Source organism: Dendropsophus ebraccatus, chromosome 12, assembly GCF_027789765.1.
Source record: "Dendropsophus ebraccatus isolate aDenEbr1 chromosome 12, aDenEbr1.pat, whole genome shotgun sequence".
In the NCBI taxonomy this organism is placed as follows: domain Eukaryota; kingdom Metazoa; phylum Chordata; class Amphibia; order Anura; family Hylidae; genus Dendropsophus; species Dendropsophus ebraccatus.
Genome location: NC_091465.1, coordinates 21,349,388 through 21,374,995, shown reverse-complemented (window position 1 = coordinate 21,374,995; position 25,608 = coordinate 21,349,388). Strand labels below are relative to the sequence as shown.

General features: G+C 46.9%; 1 protein-coding gene across 1 annotated transcript; it reads right to left on the bottom strand.

Moving 5' to 3' along the window:
* On the bottom strand, positions 1-24,694 carry LOC138769635 (nicotinamide N-methyltransferase-like). Its single transcript, XM_069948233.1, has 3 exons — positions 24,535-24,694; positions 19,710-19,917; positions 1-436 (listed from the first exon to the last, which is right to left on the bottom strand). Exons 1-3 carry the CDS (start codon positions 24,683-24,685, stop codon positions 1-3), a joined length of 795 nt encoding a protein of 264 aa, XP_069804334.1. The 5' UTR covers positions 24,686-24,694.
* Positions 24,695-25,608: the final 914 nt, after the last annotated feature.

Here is a 25,608-nt window from a genome sequence, read left to right as displayed (position 1 = left end):
CTACTTCTCTTTGTGAGCTGCAATGAAAATGACCAAATCATAATCAGTTAGGTCACTCTCAGCTGTGCTCTTTTTAACTTTACAGGAGTCAATAACAAAGCCTTCTCCGACTAGAGCTTTCCTAGCAAAATCCTCATCATAACTGAAAGCCTTAAACTTCTCTTTCCCAACAGTGTAAAATGTCAAATGTAAACACCCATATAATAAGAGGTGTCCTCCTGGTTTCAGCAATCTTGAGATCTTCCTGAGATATCTGATGTAATCATCTTGGTCTTTGCTGATATTATCTAGGAGCCAACAGCTGATAATACAATCGGCTGGAGGTAAGACTATCGGATCCGTCATATTTTCTTTCTCAAGGTCACATGTCACAACATGTTGAACGGCCGATCTCACTTTTCCTTCTTTGTCGCTGGTTCCTTCTTTGAATTGGTCACTGAAAAAAATGGGTTAAATGAAGAACATGATTCCTTGGTCAGCAGGACAGCATGGAAACTCTGCATATAGCTCTGATTTATTGGCTACCCGTAGTGGTGAAAAGTTAGTGTCACTGTCCTTATAACTTTCAAAATGTAAATCAGCAGTAGATGTGATATAAAGCAAGTTTGCAATTTCCTTTTTTTTATTGTGGAAAACACTGCACTTCCTGTTCTCTGACTATTCTTTTCTCAAAGTCAGAAAACAGGAAGTCCTGTATTTCCCAGGCGATCTGAGCACTCACAGAGAAGATGGAGTATCCTCCTCCACTCCAAGGCGGGTAAAACAGGCGCAGGTCCAAGAGGTAATAGAGATATACAGTAAAATATCATAAAATTTATTAAAAGAATTATGCCAGCGACACAACGCGTTTTGAAACCGGTCCGGTCTCTTTATCAAGTGTCTAATACCATAATAATACAAAGGCATATATATATATATATATAATCAAAGGAATCTCTGTGGCACTCGAAATATAGTGAAAAAAACTCGTGGTTTATTTGCCCACAACCGCAACGTTTCGAACTCACAATGAGTCCTTTCTCAAGCAGTGTTCAAGCACATATGGCATAGAGTGAGTATAAATACATACACAGTGATCATTAGCAACAGTGGTAACAATTTAGCAATCAGTGTCAACAAGATCAAAATAAACAACAGCACGTGTATATAGAGCAGTGGCAGTCACTTACAGTGAAAATCTATACGGTGTAAATAAACAAGTGTAATCACCAATTACAGTGTTAAAAGAGTGTCTATAAGTTCATTAAAAAAAGTCCATATTTGTACAAAATATCTGGAATCTCTGGGATCATCACCCACCATGATGTCGACATAGCTGTGGCTCCCAAGATGGTGTATTCGGCGTTGTCCAAGACCGACTGCGCATGTCCAGAGTGTCACTCCATAGAATCAGCTATCCATCCGCGATCCGTGTTGTGACGTATTCAGCTGGGTTAACCGCTTCATTGCTGACTGAAGCAGATACTGTACTGTACGTCGTGGCAAGGGTAAATCAACTGTAAACGGAGAACGTCTTCACGGCAGGTGCGCCCGCTTCATCTCGGCCTTATCTGGACACTAGTTCTGTACTACCATGTGGAGGTACAGGAGATCGGGAACGAGCTATCCGGGCTGCTGTGAAACAACAACACACGTGACCGCTCGGTGTATGGAGATCCCGGACTCGCTAAAAAACAAACCATGGATCACCTCCACTAAATCCACTCACTCCACCACCTACGGGTTCCAGGTAAGTATCCCAGCCGTGCCTGCTGACGTATAATCTCCAACAGTAATGACACATGCCACAAAAAACGTAGCCCAAAAAAAACGCAGTATAGACTCATGGTCTGAATGGTGGTATAGGACATATAAGCCGATGGGAGGTTCGTTCTCTGAATCATCATGTGGTGGTGTTCCCTTCAATTCCAGAAATAAGAATGCTTGGATATCTGAATATAAAGAAAAGAAAATTAATATCCGATAACATATATTACATGCCATATATGCAATGGGTCCACATATAAGAAGAAAAAGGAAGCAGATACTGTCAAAACCTCTAGTGAATCCTTATCCACATATTCTAGGAGTAATTTTAAAATCCACATTGAGTCCAAATGGTTTTAGGGAATTAAGCTCAAAGATCCAGTATAATTCCCGTTTTTTCAACCTTGCTAGTCTGTCCCCACCTCTTATAGGAGAAGTAATATGTTCAATGAACATGATGCGTAGGTCTTGTTCTTGGTGGTTCCTGTCACAAAAATGTTTGGAAACAGGTAAGTCTAATCTCTTTTTCCTTATCGTGTATCTATGTTGGATGAGGCGTGTCTTAACGTCAAGTGATGTTTCCCCAACATAAATCAGGGGGCATGGACAAATAATCACATAAATGACCCAATCCGTTTCACATGTAATGTGTTGTTTGATGGGATATGTTTTTTGTGTAGTGGGATGGATGAAGGTGTCACCTTTGATAACATACCTGCAATTGATACATCTCCTACAGGTATGGCAACCCGGTCTCAGGGGTCCCAAAAGAAATTGTTGTGTGGGTCCAGGAGTATATATATATATAGAAAAAAATATAAAATAAAAATTTAAGGGTGGAAAGTTTGCAATTTCCTTTTTTTATTGTGGAAAACACTGCACTTCCTGTTCTCTGACTATTCTTTTCTCAAAGTCAGAAAACAGGAAGTCCTGTATTTCCCAGGCCTTCTGAGCACTCACAGAGAAGACAGTCATGTGACTGATGGGCACGAGTCGTGACTCTCTGTACTGGCCGGAACTCCTGTGTTTAGTCTGTTTTTTTTTTTTTTTTTTTTTTTAACCCTCAACCAGCACAAGTCAGAAAATCTGCCTTCAGGAGACTGGACCTGGATTTCTTGTAAGTTCAGCTTTGTTTTACAGCATGATAACAAAAACAAAAAAATAATGATTCTAAATTGTAAACTTGCTTTATTTCACATCTACTGTTGATTTAGATTTTGAAATTTATAACGAAAGTGACAAAGTTGCTATTTGGTTCCCCTTCAACAGTACACACTAAAAGCGTTATCCTGAAAAAAGAAAAAATGGCTTCACATCTTGTAAAATTAAGCTGCCATGCTGCCACTACCATCCTCTGCTGGTCTCTAATTTGTCCTCTTTCTTGCGATGTCCTGACCCCTGATGATCTGCACACTCAGTAGCTCAGCTGTGTCCCACCTCAGTCAGTGATTGGCTGAGTGAGCCAGTTCAAGTTAAGTCCTGACACCACAGGAACCAGTAACAGAGACCATAAGAGGACTGAGAGCATTGCTGTGTTAGCTGTGGGCACCATGGGGATGAATATGAAATATCTATTATGTTTACACCTCCTCCAGCTGTGAAGCTATGGATGAAAGTACTAAAGAGGTCGATAAGTAGAGTGTTTTGTATTGAAATCTGATTTGTGATCTTGAATACGCTAGCATTGCAAAAATGTGGTTAAAAGTAGATATACTGGGGGCATGGCTTAGCTATGGGTCTGTGAGTATGCACCTAGCTGGAGCCACAGGCTGTACCTCACAGTTTATCCCCTTTATCCTGTGTTGCACCAACTGAAATGGCTGGAAGATGGGACAAAACGACTGTGGACCCTCCCCAGCACCCGGTTACGTGGCACTGCTACCTGCAGAGACCAGTTCTTAAAGCATCTATGCACAGGCCCAGCAGAAAGCAACATGGCACCAGCATCTCTGCCACAGGCAACATGTGAACCATACAGCAGCCAAGTCACTACTGCAGGATTCCCTGAACTTCCTGGACACTGCTTGGGGGAGACCGATGCACATGAAAAGAACCCATCTGCTGCTTTCACCCTCAAGTCGTCTGACTGGACCCTGCCATGGAATACTCAGCCTCCCAGTTCCTCCATCCATGCTGAGCTGCAGCTGCTGAGGGAGCAGATACAGACCCTCCCTACTATGAATGATCTGGACTCTGGTTGTTTTCAGAATTGTATGGCACAACAGATTGCTCTTGACTCAGTCTGCTCAGAAGTGAAATAACTAGCCCAACGGACCACAGTTACAGAGGAAGCCACCGAGTCCCTGACTACCCTGACTACCCGACTTGACTCACGCCGAACAGTGACTCTCCTGACAAATGACCTGGATAAGAAACGAGGTAGGCGAAACAATATTCACTTTAAGGGTACAGACTCGCTGCGGATCGCGGCCCTTTGTACATCCTTGCTGCGAGTTTGTCCGCAGCCCGCTCCGTTAACCCCCCCCCCCGGCCAATGGAGACTATACATCACCTGATCCCGGCTCCGGCTCCAGACTTCTTCACGGCCCGCTCGGCCAATCAGTGCACTGCGGCGGGGCAGCGCGCTGATTGGCCGAGCGAGACGTGCCGGGAATCAGCGAAAGAAGCCGGAGCTGGGATCAGGTGATGTATAGTCTCCGGCGGCCGAGGCGAGCTGCGGAGGCAGGTTGCGGGGCGAGCTGCGGACAAACGGGGTGGGCTGCGGACAAACTCGAAGCAGGGCTGTACATCCCTGCTGCAAGTTTGTCTGCCATTGAGAGCATAGGGCTGAGATCCGCAGCGAGTCTCGCTGTGAATTCGCAGCGAGAAACTCGCTGCGGATCCGGCAAGTGGGTTTGTATCTTCACACCTACCGGATCCAGTACCATTCACCCCTATGATAGCAGCATGCACTTTAACCCCCTGCCACCCACAACGCATCCCCGCAGCCCAGCCCGCATCCCCGCCCCATCAGCCCCGGCGCCCCCATCAGCCCCGCCGCCCACACCCTGGAACCCGCCGCCGAGAGCATACATCACCTGCTTGCGGCTGCAGTAAGGCTCCTGGCTCCGGTTCCGCTTAGCCGATCAGCGCTGCAGAATGCGGGCAGCGGGGCTGATGGGGGCTGCGGGCGCTGGGGCTGATGGGGGCAGGGATGCGGGCAGCGGGGCTGCGTTGTGGGCGCCACAGGGGTTAAAGTGCATACTCAAAGCAGGATGTAAATCCCGCTGCGAGTATGTGCTCTATAGTGATTAATGGGGCTGGATCCGCAGCTGATCTCGCTGCAAATCTGCTGCTTGAGATCCGCTGTGGATCCGGTAGGTGTAAAGGCACCCTAAATGTTTACCAGAGACTTACCTAATTGATGATTACCTCCCTGCCAACTCTTATGCAAGAGCTAGAGACATATGGTATGCTCTCCGATTTCAAATGTAACTTTTCAAAGTCAGAAACATTGAATTTCGCACTGGTTCTGGATTTGGTCTCCCCTCCCCTCTGTGCCTCCTTCAGATTCCACTGGCCATCAAATACTTGGGAATATTTTTCTTCTTACTTTACTTTCCACCCTCCTTGACCCATTTACAAAACTGCTGTAATTCTTGGGTTTTTGGCACATTACTTGGTTTGGCTGATGTGCCATTTTTCAAAATGAATCTATTGGCCAAGCTGCTGTAGGCATTCCAGTGCCTACTGAAAGAGGGCCGAGGACTGGGCCTACAGGTTCAGCAGGTACACGATGCCACACAGACACAAACAGCGTTTTTGTTCCCAGTAAAAAGATTTAATAAGTTAAGCGATAAGAAAAGACTGGGAATCTATACAATACAGTAATAATAGAAACAACTGCACAGTATTATAACACTGCATATAAGAACAAACAAACTATTTTACCCTTATGTTCCCAAAGTCTCTTAAACAGATAACCAACGCAAGTCTTCTCATAACAATCTCTTCCAGACAGATCTCTTGTTGGGGTGCACCCTAAGTATTGCGCAATACTATTTGTAATCCAACAGTGAACTTGTAATTCTGAGGTAAATGCAGTCTTTCCTTTATAAAGACTTTGATCCAGCTCCCAGAGTGAAACACTTGTTATGCAGATAAATCTCTTTAATGATGAGGTGTCAGTCTCTATATCAGCACTGTGTGATGTACTTGGATGCAGCACAGATTTACTCACAAGTCCTTGGGGTCTTTCTTTCATTCAGAATCCCCTCTTTCTGAACCTCAGGGGAAACATTACTTATTTCTGTCTCTTTTTTCCCAATCGCAGCCTTAACATCAGCTCCAGGATTTCTGCCTCTCTCATGCACAGCATGATGCAATAACTTATCTTTCATATAAGATATCAAAACGGCAATTTCAGTATACTGATAGGCTTGTAGGAGTCCAAAACATCCCAGAAATTACATATATTCAAACTTTGCAACTGAAAACAATATTTACATTCACATACAGTACTACATATATACAGTGTATTGGAAGTTTACTAGTTCGCTGCCACCTACTGACCAAAGTATTTACTGCAGAATATATGACACATAGCAAATAACTGCACAATCTTACATGCCACCCCACTAAACAGTTGGCGTCCCGACAACTCTTACCAAATAAACTCGTCTGCTGCATATCGTTGAGGGGGAATACCTGCCGTGGAGCGCTCCGATCGGCGAATGCCTGTGTCTTGCAGTACTGGTGTAGGAATTGCATCCATCTCCTCTCAGGGTGGTAACGCACTTTGGGGGATACCATTCATCACAGGACGTGTCTCCTCATTCTGCACAGGAGGCATAGAGAACAACCACCACTCTGTGTCCTTTGGACGCACTGGGTCTGAATTACTTTGCTGAACATCTCCTGTGTTATCAAGTGAGGACCAACCTTCTGAAAGACATGGTTTGAGCATGTTTCTGTGTAATCTTCTAGTCGGCCCATCAGAGTCTTCCACTTGGACATCATAGACTGGACCTTCTGAAAACACTTGTCGTTTCACAATGTAGGGCTGTGATTCCCAGCGGTTATCCAGTTTCTCAGTGGGACGCTTTGCACGAACCAGTACTTTGTCACCTGGTAACAATGGTACCGTCTGCACAGGTGTATGATCTTTAGGGACTTGCTTTTGCAACTTTTCAATGATCACCCGTTGAATCGTCCTCAGTTTGTCTCGGTGCTCCTGCACCCAAGAGTCAGCTGTTCTAGACACTTAATTGGAAGGAGAGTTGAGGTTCATTTCAGCAACTTCTTGTTTTGGACGCCCGAACAACAGCATGTACGGAGTATAGCCTGTAGTGTTATGAACACGATTATTGTATGCCCAGAGCAACTCAAGCAGATATTCAGGCCAACGTCTCTTACGTTCAGTCTCCAGAGTGCGGAGCATCTGTAGAAGTGTTCTGTTGAACCTCTCGCAGGCTCCATTGCCCTGTGGATGGTATGGTGTTGTCCGTGACTTCTCAATCCCATACAATCGACACAGCTCTTCCATCAGTTTTCCTTGAAAGCAAGCTCCTTGGTCAGAATGAATTCGCTTTGGGCATCCATACACCTGGATGAAGTGTCTACATATGGCATGGGCGGCTGACTCTGCAGTCTGGTCTCGGGTGGGTACTGCCACAGAGAACTTTGTAAAGTGGTCAGTCATCACAAGGCAGTATTGATGTCCACTCACCGACTGTCCGATCAAGATGTAATCAATCATCAGAATCTCTAATGGCGCAGATGTTTGAATCACTTGAATTTGAGCTCTCTGCTCCGGAGGTTTTGCCAGTTCACATGCTCTACACTTTTGGCATACATCACGGACAATCTGCTCCAACTGGGGACAGTATACAAGTCTCTGCACCCACTTGTATGTTTTTTCTGCTCCAAAGTGGGCACCCTTTCATGTCCTTCGAGGACCACTCTTCGGGCCAGAGCACTAGGTATTACTATCTGCCACCTCTCTTCAAGATCCGTAGGCAGGAACACCCTTCGGTACATAACCCCATTTCGGATTCTCAGCCGATCCCATTGATGCAATAGCTTCCATCCATCTGAAGACAAACGACTTCGTACTTCAAGCTTGGGCCAGGTCTCAGTTTCAACCCAATGTTTAATCTTCTGTAAGTCCGGATCATCATTCTGCACTTGGGCCCATTCTTCTTCAGTCTTCCCTAGTAGCAATGTGCTACCAGTAGCCACCCCACTTGAGCTTGCCACAAGTGACTGTCGAGGCACTCGACAAAGATCAGGTATTTCAGTCCCTTCATCCTCTTCATCAACTTCTCCAATGGGGACATCACAGGCAACTCTGGATAGTGCATCAGCATTGGCATTGTCTTTACCGGCACGATATTTGATGGTAAAGTTATACTTCGCCAGTCTAGCCATCCACCTCTGTTCCAGGGCACCAAGTTTTGCATTCTGCAGGTGGGCCAATGGATTATTGTCTGTTTTTACTAGGATATGTGCCCCAGTCACATATCCTGAGAATTTCTCTGTCATAGCCCAGACCAGAGCCAACAACTCGAGCTTGAAGGAGCTATAATTCTCCGGATTTCGTTCCGAGTCCCGTAAGGACCGACTAGCATATGCAATAACTCGTTCCTGACCTTCCTGTTCTTGGGCTAGCACAGCTCCCAACCCGTGCAAACTTCCATCAGTATGTAATATGAATGGTTTGTCATATTGAGCGAATGCCAAGATGGGGGCACTAATCAGGGATTGTTTCAGTTTCTCAAATGCTTGTTGCTGTGGCAGTTCCCATGATATAGGGCGTGTCTTCGGACCCTGTGAGGTCCCTCTCAAGAGTTCATGTAGTGGTCCAGCAATCTTCGCAAATCCTTTTATAAATCTTCTGTAGTAACCGGACAGACCCAGAAACGCTCTTACTTCCCAAAGTGTCTTAGGCTGTGGCCACTTGCTCACAGCCTACACCTTACTATCGGCAGGACGAACTCCTTCAGCTGATACCACATGTCCCAGATATTCTATACTAGTTTGGAAGAGATGGCACTTTCTTGGTTTGATCTTAAGGCCATGGCTATGGAGCCTACTAAGCACTTGCCGTAGTCTCCTCAAATGTTCTTCAAATGTTGGTGCATGTGCTATCACGTCATCCAGGTAGATCAGAATAGACTCAAAGTTCAATTCCCCGAGGCAGTGTTCCATCAGACGTTGAAATGTTACCGGAGCATTTGTCAGCCCAAAGGGCATCCTGTTGAATTCATATAGTCTCATTGGTAGAATAAAGGCTATTTTCTGCCTATCCTTCTCTGCAACAGGTACTTGCCAGTAGCCACTCGCTAGGTCTAGAGTCGAGAAATACTTGGCACGCTGTAGGGCTGTCAATGACTCTTCAATCCTTGGCAGAGGAAAGGCGTCCTTTACTGTGGCTGCATTCAACTTCCGGTAGTCCACACAAAACCTTAAAGACCCATCTTTTTTTCTCACCAAAACCACCGGTGCAGCCCATGGGCTTTGACTTTCCTTCACCACCCCACTGTCTATCATCTGAGACAGCATGGTTTTTACCTCTTGGTAAAGAGTAGGTGGGATCTGTCGATATCTTTCTCGAATCGGGGGAGTATCCCCAGTAGGTATTTCGTGCTCAATAGCCATTGTGCACCCAAAGTCTTCCTCACTCCGAGAGAAAGTGGATTGAAATTCCCACAGCACTGCTTCAATCTTTTCCATTTGATCAGTGGTAAATTGGCTTGCATCAATCTCCATTTGCTCTAAAATCTGTCTGCCATTCCACTCAGGCGTAGGTTCCTCTTTCGAATTTTGGTCCACTGCCAAGGTCCAGGTTTCACCTTTTACTGCCCGTAGGGCTAACTGATTACCTGCAGGTGTCTCTCCTTGCAACATGTACAGCTGAGCCACCTTCTCTCCAGCATGAAAAGTAACTTCGTGATCATGTACATTGATACAGCGGACTAACACTTGTCCATCTGCCACTGTCACAATTGTTCTGGCCACCACAGGACTTCGGCTGGCTTCTGACAGGCCCAGGGGTTCCACTAGCACATCTATCCCATTTAACTTCCGGTGCCCTCCAATAGGCATACGCATCATCTTTTCCTGACGGGGAGGTACAGTGCAGGTAGTTCCATAAGAAGCATAGACTGCCCCAATGAGTTTTCCCGCAGGGATGCTTTTACGGATATCACATGTTCTGATCAACCGCTGGAATGCTCTCTGGGTAGGCTTATGGGAAGTTGTCTCCCTCCAATAACCTGGGCCCTCTTTTGTAAACATGAGTCGATCTAGTTCTTGCAGAATATTCATTCCCAATACAACTGGGGCTCCATCTCGAGCTGGCTTCTCTACAAGTATCACTCCCTTCTTGCCGAAATCTTGTCTGCATAGTTTGATCTTCATCCAAGCCACTCCAAACACAGGTATAGCAGTCTGATTTACTGCTGTCAGTTTGATCAAAGTGTCCTTGTCAGGTTTCATCAAATGGCCGAAGTTTCTCTCAAAGAAGTTCACGGGCATTGTGGTTACTTCCGATCCTGTGTCTATGAGACATTTCACCAACTGTCCTTCAATCAGCACCTCTAAGTAGGGGCTTTCAGCCATCAGATCCCGAGAGTGATTAAGGGCATCCCAGCACCTTACCTCCCGCGCGGTATGCCCCACTACCGCCGGAGGTTCCTGTTTAACGGCGGCTGTTCTTGAATTGAGTCCTTGCTTGGACACTGCCAGGAGATGTAACCTCTTTTTTGGGAAATCCAACATTGGGGACTCCTTATCCTTGGATTAGTAGTAGGACTCACACTTTGTCCAACTGTATGTGGAGATGGACCGGGTCGATGCGTGTGGAAGTTTCCTGTTACAGTCTCCACAGGGGCTCGATATGGTGTGAAAGCCACAGGAGAAGCACCCCATTCCCAGAGAACAGAGTGAACTGGGGCCTGTACTCGTGCCAACGGTCTCTGAATTTCTTCCACTGATACAATAAGTGCCTTCACTGCCTCCAGCAGAACTTCTCCATCAGAAGAAGTCTTCTGAACTCCAGCAGCCTGCATCCTTACAGTGTAAGTTCCATATTCCTCTTCTTTATCTCTAGCCACAGCCTCAGCCTGTATCTTTACGAACTGTAAAGTAGCATCCACCAGGATACGTTCCTTGAGGGCCTGACGGAGAGGAAGACTTCGCAATCCGAGAATGAACTGGTCCCGGAGGATCTGATCTCCATTTCCAAGTATGTGACCATATCTCCTGGAGGGCATTAGCAAATTGGGGAATAGTCTCATCTTCATGCTGGAAGCGAGTGAAAAAGCGGGATCGAAGGCTACTAGTACTGGATGTTTCTCCATAAATGGACTCAAGAATCAAGATTATAGATTCCAATGTCTTTCTTTCCCCCTCAGGACGTAGCATTACAGTGCGTCTGGCATCCCGCTCCAAGGCGTTCAGTGCCACATCTGATTGAAGGTCAGGGCCCAAATTATATAACCTAAAGGTGCTCTTAAGATGTGTGGCCCAGTCTTCTAGTAGCATATTTTGTCCATCAAATCTTGCTAGTTGATTCAAGATTGCTCCTGCAGGTAGACACACGATCGGAGCTACTCCCACGGCAGGAGGAGTGACTGGCGGAGCCTCCCCAGACCCTGTTGGGTTCTGCATGGCGATCAATGTACCCTGCTCGCAGCGCCAAATGAAAGAGGGCCGAGGACTGGGCCTACAGGTTCAGCAGGTACACAATGCCACACAGACACAAACAGCGTTTTTGTTCCCAGTAAAAAGATTTAATAAGTAAAGTGATAAGAAAAGACTGGGAATCTATGCAATACAGTAATAATAGAAACAACTGCACAGTAATATAACACTGCATATAAGAACAAACAAACAATTTTACCCTTATGTTCCCAAAGTCTCTTAAACAGATAACCAAAGCAAGTCTTCTTATAACAATCTCTTCCAAACAGATCTCTTGTTGGGGTGCACCCTAAGTATTGCGCAATACTATTTGTAATCCAACAGTGAACTTGTAATTCTGAGGTAAATGCAGTCTTTCCTTTATAAAGACTTTGACCCAGCTCCCAGAGTGAAACACTTGTTATGCAGATAAATCTCTTTAATGATGAGGTGTCAGTCTCTATATCAGCACTGTGTGATGTACTTGGATGCAGCACAGATTTACTCACAAGTCCTTGGGGTCTTTCTTTTATTTAGAATCCCCTCTTTCTGAACCTCAGGGGAAACATTACTTATTTCTGTCTCTTTTTCCCCAATCGCAGCCTTAACATCAGCTCCAGGATTTCTGCCTCTCTCATCCACAGCATAGGCACCAACTGACCGGAGGCATCTCTATGACAATCCAGCCACTTCCTGCTAAAGTGATGATGCAATAACTTATCTTTCATATAAGATATCAAAACGGCAATTTCAGTATACTGATAGGCTTGTAGGAGTCCAAAACATCCCAGAAATTACATATATTCATACTTTGCTGTCAGGAATCGGGTGATACAGACACGACAAGACAGTGGGCCCTAGGTCTGAACCCACCCACTGTCACCTGCCTGCTTGCCTCAATCGACCCTAGGCGGTCGCGGACAACCACGAAGACGTTCCCTACGCTGCGTAAGTGAACACACAAAACAATACGGACAGACAAACACAATAGAGAGTAATGGAACAATCCGGGTCAAACCACAGGAGCAACAAAGTACAGAATCAGATATACAAGGAATAGTCGAAAGTCAGGCGGAGGTCAAAACACGAGTAAGTCAAGCAAAAGGAATTAGGACAGGGATTCACAGGAATAGGACTGGGGGAGCTGGGACTAGAACTAATCTAATAGCCAGCGAAGTTCTGCTGGTTAGGGCTGAACTAAATACTAGTGGCAGGAGGCCTGGGCCAGAGCTGATTGGCCCGGCCTCCTGATGAAACTAGCACAGCAGCTGCAGCACTACAGGCAGAGCGGCTGGCTCAGCCACTCACCCTGAGCGCAATGCAGCTCAGCTGTGTGTCGGCCGGCCGGCAGCCAGTCACGTGACCCCACGGCGTCCCCGGTTGCTAGGGACGCCGTCGGGTCTCCGTGACGTCACTCGGCTCCGGCCGGCGGAGGCGGAGCGACGGCGCTGCACTCCAGCCGGGACAGACGTTGCTGGAGCGCGGTCAGGTAAGTTGCTGACATTACCCCCCCCTTCAGGAGGGGTCTCTTCTGGTCCGTAGCCCCTCCAGTGGACCAAATATTGTAATGAACCTTGAACCCAGCGGGAGTCCAGAATTCTCTCCACCTCATACTCCAATTCCCCCTGAATAACAATCGGAGCACGGGGAGGTGACGGAGAGACAGGTGGAATATATTTTTTCAACAATGATTTGTGAAATACAGAAGGGACTCTGCGATAAGGGTCACCAGATCAGGTTGTAACACTGACACCACCACACAGGGTTTTAAGATCGTATCAACCTGACTCTCGGGGATATCTTCCGGGCTAAAGCTGCGGGAGAGAGCATCAGCCCTGACATTACGAGAACCAGGTCGGTAAGTGATCCCAAAGTAAAATCTAGTAAAAAATAAAGCCCATCTGGCCTGATGTGGAGAGAGACGCTTAGCTGTATCGAGGTAGACCAAGTTTTTGTGGTCCATCAGTACAGTAACCTTGTGTTTAGCGCCTTCTAAAAAATGCCGCCACTCATCAAAGGCCATCTTGATGGCCAACAGCTCTCTATTGCCAATATCATAGTTGCGCTCAGCTGGAGAAAATTTTCTCGAGAAGAACGCAACAGGTCGGAGATTGGTCAGGGTACTTGACCCTTGAGACAATACCGCTCCAACCCCCACCTCGGATGCGTCCACCTCTACCACAAATGGACGCTCAAAATCTGGGTGAACCAGTACTGGAGCTCTTGAAAAACACTGTCTAAGAGTATCAAATGCCCTCATGGCTTCGGGAGACCAATGTACCAGATCCGCCCCCTTTCTAGTCAGGTCAGTGAGGGGTTTAGCAATGAGGGAGAACCCCTTAATGAATTTTCTGTACTAGTTGGCAAAGCCCAGGAACCTTTGAAGGGCTTTGAGATTGTTAGGTCTTTCCCATTTTTCGATGGCCGCTACTTTAATAGGATCCATACTAAAGGAGTTGGGGGTAATGTTGTAACCTAAAAAGGAAATCTCTTGGATACCAAAATGACACTTCGATAATTTGGCGCATAGACTGTGTTGTCTCAAAAGCTCCATCACTGTACGTACGTGTTTAACATGCAAATCCCAATCAGGAGAAAAGATTAAAATATCATCCAGATATACGACCAAAAAACGTCCTAGATATTCACGAAAAACATCATTTACAAACCTCTGGAATACTGCTGGGGCATTACACAACCCAAAGGGCATGACCAGGTACTCAAAGTGGCCCTCTGGGGTATTAATTGCGGTTTTCCATTCGTCTCCTTCCTTGATACGAATTAAATTATATGCTCCCCGGAGGTCAATTTTTGAAAACCACTTAGCTCCACTTATCTGATTAAAAAGATCTGGTATCAATGGCAAGGGATGCTGATCTTTTACAGTAATTTTGTTTAGTTCCCTGTAGTCAATACAGGGCCGGAGACCCCCATCCTTTTTACCAACAAAAAAGAATCCGGCCCCCATAGGGGAAGAGGAGGGACGTATGTGACCTTTACGTAAACTGTCCTTGATGTATTCCCGCATGGCCTCTCTCTCAGGACAGGACAGGTTAAAGATTCACCCTCGAGGGTATTTAACACCGGGAACTAAATCAATGGAACAATCATACGGTCGGTGAGGCGGGAGACCCTCCACAGCCCTTTCGTCAAAGACATCAGCAAAATCACATAAAAATTCCGGAATCTCCTCCTTACCTGGAGAACATTCCGCCAAAGAAACAGTAATACAGTGAGACCCACATGCTGGGCCCCATCGTACAAGTTCTCTGCTGGACCAATCAAACACAGGGTTGTGTGTCTTCAACCAAGGCAATCCCAATATCACATCAGATGACAAATTGTGCATGAGAAGGAAATCAAGTTTCTCAACATGAATCGAGCCCACCTTGACCTCTAGACAAGGGGTGACATAACGTACTTCACCTTGCACAAAAGGCGCAGAATCAGCTCCTGTGACGTTTACAGGACGCTGAAGCAGGATGGGACATACCTCTAGACTGGAAAAGAACGTGGAATTAATAAAATTAGCAGAGGATCCAGAATCAATCTGGGCATATCCATTTATAGTTTTTTTTCCCACGGACAGGCAGATAGGTAATAACAATTTATTTTTAAGGGGTACCTGTGCGCCTGAGAGATCCCCTTGATAATCTCTCAGGCGCTGGAGTTTTCCGGCGAGGATCTTGGTCTAGAAGGGCATTGTCGAAGCTGGTGACCGGTCTTTCCACAGTAGAAACACAGGTTGTTTTGCATCCGGTGGGCTCGCCTGATCTTGGCATCAGTGACGTCTACCTGTATAGGTTCTACAGGTGATGGAAAACCGGGATGGGAAGGTGGGGAGCCCGAGGTCCTGGAATGATCAGGGGTACTCTTTTCCTTCTGTCGGTCCCTCAGTCTGCGGTCAACCCGGATGGCCAAGGTCATACTATCCTCCAGTGACTCAGGAGTGGGGTACGCAACTAACATATCTTTCAGGCGGTCGCAAAGACCTACACGAAACTGGTACCGGAGCGCAGAGTCGTTCCATGTGGAAAGACCGCTCCATTGTCTGAACTCAGAGCAGTACTCTTCCACTGGACGACGGCCCTGTCTCAAGCTTGTTAACTGACGTTCTACGTTAGAGGCACCGTCAGGATCGTCATATAATAACCCCAGCGCAGCGAAAAAATTATCAGTAGTCAGGAACTCAGGCGAGTGAGAAGGTAGGGAAAATGCCCACTCCTGAGGAGGACCCTGGAGAAGGGACATAACAATGCCCACCCGCTGGGTCTCATCTCCTGAGGATCGGGGGCGCAATCTAAAAAACAATTTGCACCCCTCCCTAAAGGCACGGAACTTCTTCCTGTCTCCAGAAAATTTGTCCGGGAGTTGAACAGGTGGTTCCGGGGTACTGGGGAGGTCACGGTAAGCTGTGGGGGTGCCGTCTCCTGGTCTTGGACCCTAACCGCCAGCTCCTGGACCATAGTATTAAGCCTCTGCATCTGCTCCACAATATTAGTCATGGCGGTCCTGTTATCCATAGGCAAGTGGCAGTATTTGGCTGGCTATTCTGTCAGGAATTGGGTGATACAGACACAACAAGACAGTGGGCCCTAGGTCTGAACCCACCCACTGTCACCTGCCTGCTTGCCTCAATCGACCCTAGGCGGTCGCGGACAACCACGAAGACGTTCCCTACGCTGCGTAAGTGAACACACAAAACAATACGGACAGACAAACACAATAGAGAGTAATGGAACAATCCGGGTCAAACCACAGGAGCAACAAAGTACAGAATCAGATATACAAGGATTAGTCGAAAGTCAGGCGGAGGTCAAAACACGAGTAAGTCAAGCAAAAGGGGAGCTGGGACTAGAACTAATCTAATAGCCAGCGAAGTTCTGCTGGTTAGGGCTGAATTAAATACTAGTGGCAGGAGGCCTGGGCCAGAGCTGATTGGCCCGGCCTCCTGATGAAACTAGCACAGCAGCTGCAGCACTACAGGCAGAGCGGCTGGCTCAGCCACTCACCCTGAGCGCAATGCAGCTCAGCTGTGTGTCGGCCGAGCGAGGCAGAGCGACGGCGCTGCGCTCCAGCCGGGACAGACGTCGCTGGAGCCCGGTCAGGTAAGTTGCTGACACTTTGCAACTGAAAACAATATTTACATTCACATACAGTACTACATATATACAGTGTATGGGCAGTTTACTAGTTCGCTGCCACCTACTGACCAAAGTATTTACTGCAGAATATATGACACATAGCAAATAACTGCACAATCTTACACTACCAGAGAGGATTCCTCATATGTTTTTTAAGTCTATGATGTTCGCTCAGATCAAATTTGTCTGGGGATCAAAGACTGTCCAACTCATAAGATCTCTCCTGTGCAGGCCGAAGGATGGAGGAGTTGGCTTGTTAGACATGTGGTTTTAATACTTATCCTCGGCTCCAGGTTTTTGCAGGCCCTCGGGCGACAGAGCCTCAGCAGGCCCTTCATCCACACACTATGCACAATCACTTGAAACCTTACTGCAAGGCCGGGACAAAGAGTAGGCAGGGGTAGGCGATGGCCTAGGAGGCAAAACAACAGGGGGCGCAGTCTGGATGGGTAATTTACTTACCCATCCATCCTGCCCCCGCCCACCCTGAACTGTAACCAGGGCCACCATCGGGGCAGCAGTATTGCCGGGAGTGCTGTAAGGGGCCCGGGCCAGGTGACTCACAGAGAGGGGGGCTGATGCTTAGTGAGAAGAACGGACTTTTACAGACCTGTTCTTCTCACTAGGCTGCAGTCTGGGGGTGCTGCTCCCTCCCCTGTGCTGTGTGGGGGGTCTCACTGGCTCTCCCCTCACCTCATGGTGTCCTGCAGTAAAGGAGGGGGAGGGGCTGGAGATCATGGTGCCGGTGAGGAGAACAGAGCTGCAGGTGCTGTGAAGATATAAGGAGATTCCTCATGAAATGTGTCTGTTTGTATGTTTGGGAGTGTGTGTGTGTGTGTGTGTGTATGTATGTGTGTGTGAGAGTCAGGCCTGTATTTAGAGTTCATGCTTCCCTAGGCAATTTGCATGCTGAGCCCCCCCCCCCCCGGCACTGGCTGGTTACATGCATGATATATACCCTGGCACTTGTGTGCCGCTCTGCTTGATTCCCGCTATTCTTATCAATCAGACGTGATGGAGGAAGGAAGGAGGCCGGGGATGTCTTAGTTTGGGGACCACTGTGTGGGACTGGGGTACCTGGGGCCCACCAGAGGAAATGATCCTTGGGGCCCACCAATATAGAACCAGGGAGACACGACACATTGACCCAGTCCTTTCTTGGATCCATCTGTATCTGTGACAAATCCCTTTTTCAGTCGAACTAAAACTCTCAGAACCCTCTCTATTTATACAGCTCTCAGGGTATGCTGGGAGTTGTAGTCTCTGAGAAGACAACCCTATAATAAATCACTGTGTGCAGAGTCTCCTGGTGGTTGCAATCTGTGGGTGACAACCATCAGCCCTGAAGGTCCAGCAATACATCTGTCTACACTGTACTACAACTCCCAGCATATCCTGAGGGCTGCAGACTGTCAGTACATGCTGGGAGTTGTAGTGCCTGCAGCTGTTGTAGTTGGGTCCTATACACTGGATGCTTTGTGGCATATAAGAATACATAGATCTGTGGGGGCTCAGTGTAGGGAAGTGACCCCAGAACATCACTAAAAGGGGATAGGGGGAGATGTTTTTGTTCTATCCCCTATTAGTGATGTTCTGGGGTCACTGGGGTGCAGAGGGAGAGGCTGGGGGGTGCTAGGGGAGAGGCTGGGGGGTGCTGGGGGAGAGGCTGTGGGGGTGCTGGGGGAGAGGCTGGGGGGAGTGCTGGGGGAGAGTCTGGGGGGTGCAGAGGGAGAGGCTGGGGGGGTGCTGGGGAGAGGCTGGGGGGTGCAGAGGGAGAGGCTGGGGGGGTGCTGGGGGAGAGGCTGGGGGGTGCAGAGGGAGAGGCTGGGGGGGTGCTGGGGGAGAGGCTGGGGGGGATGTTGGGGGAGGCTGGGGGGAGGCTGGGGGGGTGCTGGGGTGCAGTAGGAGAGGCTGGGGGGGTGCTGGGGGGATGCTGGGGGAGAAGCTGGGGGGGTGCTGGGGAGAGGCTGGGGGGGTTGCTGGGGAGAGGCTGGGGGGGTGCAGAGGGAGAGGCTGGGGGGGGTGCTGGGGGTGAGGCTGTGGGGTGCTTGGGGTGCAGGAGGAGAGGCTGGGGGGTGCTGGGGGTGCAGGAGGAGAGGCTGGGGGGTGCTGGGGAGAGGCTGGGGAGAGGCTGGGGGGGATGCTGGGGGAGAGGCTGGGGAAGATGCTGGGGGAGAGGTTGGGGTGGATGCTGGGGGTGAGGCTGGGGGGATGCTGGGGAGAGGCTGGGGGGTGCTGGGGGTGCAGGAGGAGAGGCTGGGGGGTGCTGGGGGAGAGGCTGGGGGGATGCTGGGGGAGAGGCTGGCGGGGATGCTGGGGGAGAGGCTGGGGGGGATGCTGGGGGAGAGGCTGGGGGGATGCTGGGGGAGAGGCTGGGGGGATGCTGGGGAAGAGGCTGGGGGGTGCTAGGGGAGAGGCTGGGGGGATGCTGGGGGAGAGGCTGTGGGGATGCTGGGGAAGAGGCTGGGGGGTGCTAGGGGAGAGGCTGGGGGGATGCTGGGGGAGAGGCTGTGGGGGATGCTGGGAGAGAGGCTGGGGGGATGCTGGGGGAGAGACTGGGGGACGAGGGAGCGGCCGGGGAGCAGAGGCAGGTAGGCCTCTATCACACTGCCTGTATCACAGGCCGGAAGCTCACAGCTGCAGCCCCGCGGTGCACGAACTTCTCTCCTGTTCGGCGCGATGATGTCACGTGCGTCGCTGCCGAGCGGGAGAGAAGGACTGCGGGGCTGCAGCTGTGAGCTTCCGGCCTGTGATAGAGGGAATGTGTGCCCGCCGGAAGCTCACCAAAAGCTTCCCCCCCCCCCCCCCCCGGGCGGCGGACTAGGCACCCGTGGTCCGGTGCCTACGGCAGCAGGGGAGAATATATATATTTTTTTTTTAATAAAAAAAAAATTTGTTCCCTGGGGGTGCCGCCCTAGCCACCGGACCACGGGTGCCTAGTGGCAAATACGGCCCTGGTGAGAGTGAATAAATGTATGTATGTATGGGTGAGAGCATTCTTTTTTGGAGGTGGTTCAGAGAGTCACCCGACAAGTCACCTTGGCCCTCACAATGGAGCTCTTCCTACTCCATTACTGCAAGATCTCTACTAAAGCATATAAGAGCGCACTATTTCAATATCTAGTCATGGCAGCTTCTTTTTACAGTAGCAACAAGGACAATGATATAGGACTAATATTTAGAGAAATACTTCACCTCTTTCCTTCTATCTCTGCATGTAGTTTTATAGCATGTCCCCAGTTAAATGCTCTTGTCCGTGTGTCCAGCCATCTCTTCAGCTCCAGGATGCATCTGTCACTGACCTTCAGCACTATGATGTGTTTGAAAAACTCACAGGCTGCATAGAGATGATGGACCATAGGACCAACACTGAGGTCAATCAGGACATCTCCTTTAATTTGACCTGCAAATTGGAAAATACAACATATCAACCTCTTTGTGATGTATTAAAGTAATCATGTAAGTATACATTTATTTATCCCACTTGCCAGTATTGGGGGGGGGGGGGGGGGAGATGAAAAAGAAGAATGTATAACAAGAAGTTGATGAAGATGTGTGCCTTCTGCACGGTGAGGCCAAAACTAAACCCCTGCTTTCTATACACCTGTTTGCAGGCGTAAACCATGATAAATCTGTTGACTGTACCTCAGTGATCGACCATTGCCACTTTTTAGTGAAGCCTTTGATTCACCAGTCAAGTCACATCCTCCTCAGTCCTTTTTATCAAACCATATCTGGCAGCATAATACCCGTGATTGTACGTCAGTGGCTGTAGCAAAAACTGACAAGCCTGACAGGTCACACAATGGAGAGTGCGGCTCCCAATTCAATGGTGAATTGGGATGCAGGCACACACGGATGCGCCCGCATCCGGTACTGAAGTACCGTCCGGGATAAGCTTCACTGACACCGGCCGTTCTGTGACACTATAATGAAATATGCCTGTAATCAGGCAATTGTACAGTATGTCACCATGGTGGGACAATAAAATACAGTGTAAAAAAAATAAAAAAAAGTACACATATTTAGAATCGCTGTGTGCGTAATTACGCTGGCAATAAAATTATTACATGAGTAAACCTGTGCGGTGACCGCAGAAAATTTAGAATTGGAAGAATGCTAATTTTTTTCATGAAAAAATAGCATTTTTCACACAAAAAAAAAAAATTTCATATCGACCAAAATTTACCACTAACTTAAACTACAATATCTCACAAAAAACTCTCAGAATCAGAAAGAAAAGTTTTTTTCTCCAAACAAAAGTTATGGCATCACATAGCTACAACTGCATTAAGTGAGACAGGTTGGATTTTAAAAAATGGGCTCTGGTCCTGAAGGCTAAAATCAGTCCAGTCCTGAAGGGGTTAAAGACCGTGACAATTTTAATTTTTGCGTTTTAGTTTTTTCCTCCTTGCCTTCTAAGAGCTATAACTCTTTTATTTTTCCATCTACAGGGCCAGATGAGGACTTTTTTTTTTCAGATTTTTTTTCAGTTTACTTTGTAATGAAGTATTTCAATCTGCCATAAAATTAATTCTGAAACCTCAGACTATTATTTATGGGGTGAAATTGGGAAAAAATACAATGCTGTAAATTTTGGGGAAAAAGGGGGTTGTAATGCACTTTGCAGGAAAACTGACACAATACCTTTACTCTATAGGTCAGTCTGAAACAGCGATATGCAGTTTATATAGTTATGATGGGATGTAAATGAACAGTATGTAGATAAGACCTATTGATAACTTTAAAGCGACTCTGAACCCACAATCTGTTCCTTACCAAACCACTTGTACAGTACCTTCAGATAGCTGCTTTTAATCCAAGATCTGTCCTGGGGTCCGTTCGGCAGGTGATGCAGTTATTGTCCTAAAAAAACAACTTTTAAACTTGCAGCCCTGTGCCCAACTGCAGTGGCTTGGAGTATCTGTGCCCTAACTTTGCACCACCCCTCCTTCCCTCCTCCGCACCCTCTTTCCTATTCCTCTGCAGTGAACATTGCCCAGGTGCCTTAACGATCCAGCCCATGTGCCGTGCTGACACAGGTGAGGAATAGGAGAAAATCTGCCAGGAGCACTCCTAATGATGAAGAGGGGGGGGGGGGAGGAGGGATGGAGAGGTTGTGCCAGCCTAATGCATACTCAATCTAGGCCACGTCCATTGGGCATAGGGCTGCAAGTTTAAAAGTTGTTTTTAGGACAGTAACTGCATCACCTGCTGAACAGACCCTAGGACAGATCTTGGATTAAAAGCAGCTATCTGAAGGTACAATAGTTTTGGGGCGGGCAGATTGTGGGTATAGAGTCGCTTTAAAAAAATTAAATATATATATATATATATATATATATATACACAAAATGAAATAGAAAAATCATCAATCCTGGCGTTTTTTTTTCTGCTTTTTGTTTTCACTGTTCACTGTGCGGGAACAATACTGTTTTATTTTATAAGATCGGACAATAACGCACGCCACAGTGTAAATTAGGTTTTTAATTTTTATTATTTTTATTATAAAACTTTTTAATTTTACATTTTACATTTTTAAGTCCCTTTAGGGGACTTTAACATTTTTACATATGATTACTAACACTGTTCATTGCTATGCCATAGCATTGATCTTTGCTATCTGTGATTACTAGTGATTTACATGTATGATGTATGATACAATTTGTTTGATGAACAGAGTGGTCATAACAATCATTTACAAATATATTCAAACTTGCGAAGATATGCAACTGCGTAATTTGCGCTTTGAGCCTGATAATCTGTACGCATGTACAGTCATGGATAAAAGTTTTGAAAATGATACAAATATTAATTTTTACAAAGTCTACTGCTTCAGTTTTTAAAATGGCAATTTGCATATACTCCAGAATGTTGTAAAGATTGATCAATATTTGCCTAGAAAATGAACTTTATCCCCCAAAACACATTTCAACATCATTGCAGCCCTGCCTTAAAAGGACCAGCTAACATTGTTTCAGTGATTGCTCCATTAACACAGGTGTGGGTGTTTATGAGGATAGGGCTGGAGATCAGTCTGTCATGATTAAGTAAGAATGACACTTTAAAAGGAGGCTGGTGCTTGGCATCATTGTTTCTCTTCTGTTAACCATGGTTATGCAGTCATCATTGCACTGCACAAAAATGGCCTAACAGGGAAGAGTATCGCAGCTAGAAAGATTGCACCTCAGTCAATAATCTATGGCATCATCAAGAACTTCAAGGAGAGGTTCCATTGTTGCCAAAAAGGCTCCAGAGCGCCCAAGAAAGACCACCAAGCGCCAGGACCATCTCTTAAAAGTGTTTCAGCTGCAGGATCGGGCTACCAGCAGTGCAGAGCTTGCAAAGGAATGGAAGCAGGCAGGTGTGAGTGCATCTGCACGCACTGTGAGGCAGAGGCTCTTGGAGCAAGGCCTGGTCTCAAGGAGGGCAGCAAAGAAGCCACTTCTTTCCAGAAAAAACATCAGGGGCAGACTGATATTCTGCAAAAGGTACAGGGAGTGGACTGCTGAGGACGGGGTAAAGTAATTTTCTCTGATGAATCCCCTTTCCGATTGTTTGGGACATCTGGAAAAGAGCTTATTCAGAGAAGACGAGGTGAGCGCTACCACCAGTCTTTTCTCATGCCAACTGTAAAGCATCCTGAAACCATTCATGCGTGGGGTTGCTTCTCAGCCAAGGGAATTGGCTCTCTCACAGTCTTGCCTAAAAACACAGCCATGGATAAAGAATGGTACCAGAATGTCCTCCAAGAGCAGCTTCTCCCAACCGTCCAAGAGCAGTTTGGCGATCAACAATGCCTTTTCCAGCATGATGGAGCACCTTGCCATAAAGCAAAGGTAATAACTAAACGGCCCAGGGAACAAAACCTAGAGATTTTGGGTCCATGGCCTGGAAACTCCCCAGATCTTAATCCCATTGAGAACTTGTGGTCAATCATCAGGAGATGAGTGGACAAACAAAAACCAACAAATTCTGACAAAATGCAAGCATTGATTCTGCAAGAATGGACTGCTATCAGTCAGGATTTGGTCCAGAAGTTGATAGAGAGCATGCCAGGGAGAATTGCAGAGGTCCTGAAGAAGAAGGGTCAACACTGCAAATATTGACTTGCTGCATTAACTCATTCGAACTGTCAATATAAGCTTTTGTTACTCATAATATGATTGCAATTATATTTCTGTATGTGATAAAAACATCTTACAAACACACATAAAAACCAGAGGTCAGCAGATCATGTAAAAATATTATATTTGTGTCATTCTCAAAACTTTTGGCCATGACTGTATGTAACTCTAGACCGAAACGCATGCAATCTGTACACAACTGCTTAATTTACACTTTGCACCTGACAATCTGTATGCATGTGCATAGACCGAACCGTATGCTTCTTCTATATGTTGTTTACTTGTTCTTAAATGTTTGGCGAACGCGAACACAAACCGATCACAATGATTTTTTTTTTTTTTTATGTTGATGTTCGGGATGTAAACCAAAAATTGGGATGTTCGCTCATCTCATCTGCCTGTGGCAGATTCAATGCAATGATCACCAAGCTGACTGCCGGGAGGAAGGTAAGAGACTTCCGGAAGTCCGTTAGAATGAACAGAACCCCCGCATTCACACACACTGCAAGGGTTAATGGCTGGCTGCCGTGTGATCGTGACGGCCCGTCATTAACAGTGAGGACCTGGTTGCTGATAGCAGCCGCTCCCCACGTGTTATGAAGTCAGTACAGCTCCTGAGCTCACTTCATAGCACCAGTATACCTGTCCCACTGATGTATCGGTACATCGTGGGTCCTGAGTGACAGGCTCCCATGACGTACTGGTAATCGTTTAGCTGTTTTAGGGTACCTGTAAACCAGCAGCGGTCTGCTAGATCGTCGCTCGTTTACTGGACCTATTACATGGCCCGATAATCGTTAAACAAGGGCTGCATGGACATCGTGAGGGCTGCCACTTTTGATCTCCCAAATCTCTAAAAATCAAGTTAAATAAAGAAACTGCATGATACATACCCAGTGCAAAAGTCTTTGTGAGGTTTTCAATTGGACGTATCAAGGTGTCCTCTGCAAAGATCATATCAGGGGTATCTGAAAAATAATCTTCCAGCATCTGTCGGGAATCAAAGCCGTGGACATGGTAGAGCTTATAGCTACCGCAATCCATTGTCTTATCTTGAATACCAGACAGGGAGACTACCTCTATACCGGAGCTCAAGATCTTTATAAAATAATCAATGATCAATTTGTACACAAAATAAATGAGACAGTCATGGGAAGTAGTTCAAACAGTTTTGAGTGTTGAAATAGACAAATATTTTTAACTGCTTAAAGTGTACTTGTTGTTTCAGGTGAATTTTAAGGATGTGCTGCTGTGTGCTTTATTTGAACACATGACTCTGTTATAACATTGTGACGGAAGTTCGGATTAGAGACGTTCTTTACAAGCATCACAGAGGGAGATGTTTATTTAGCAAAGATGACCGAAATATATGTAAAAAAGTAGAAGAACAGTCAATGCACCTTCCATGGGGCTGCCAAGGGGTAATGTCCACAGGGGGGGGGGGGGGGGGGCTCCACTTACCGAGCACAAGGGGCAACAAATCTCCAGCATCCTCCTCCATTATAGAGGTGATAGCTGCCCTAATACAGTATAGTAATCAGGGATCCAATGTCCCCAGCAGTGTCAGGTCCTTGCTCACTTGAGATCCACACTCCCCATCCACTCCTCTGAGTGATGGCTTCTCACCATCCCACAAAGGTGATGAACTCACATCAGCTCCTCTTCACTTGGATCCTCATACATCAACTACAACCCCAACAACAACCCTCCCCACCTTACATGTTCATATACCTCATATAGGCTTCCCCTCTCTCCATACCAGTCAGTGGACAGTGGTCTCCAGCATCCTTCTAGGTGTGCGTTTCCCCATGCAAAGGTGAAAACCTTTTTGTTTCAAATCAACTCCTATCAGAAAGTTATATCGATTTGTAATTTACTTTTATTAAAAAAATCTCATGTGTTCCCATACTTATAAGCTACTGTATGTCTTGCAGGAAATGCGGTTTTATTTTCAGTCTGAAACAGTG

Excerpts from the sequence above, each read along its gene's own strand:
- LOC138769635 (XM_069948233.1), bottom strand. The coding sequence starts at position 24,685 with ATGGATTGCGGTAGCTATAAGCTCTACCATGTCCACGGCTTTGATTCC. Across the intron at positions 19,918-24,534 it reads CACAAAGACTTTTGCACTGG|GTCAAATTAAAGGAGATGTC; the intron begins GTATGTATCATG and ends TCCAATTTGCAG. Across the intron at positions 437-19,709 it reads GCAGAGATAGAAGGAAAGAG|TGACCAATTCAAAGAAGGAA; the intron begins GTGAAGTATTTC and ends CATTTTTTTCAG.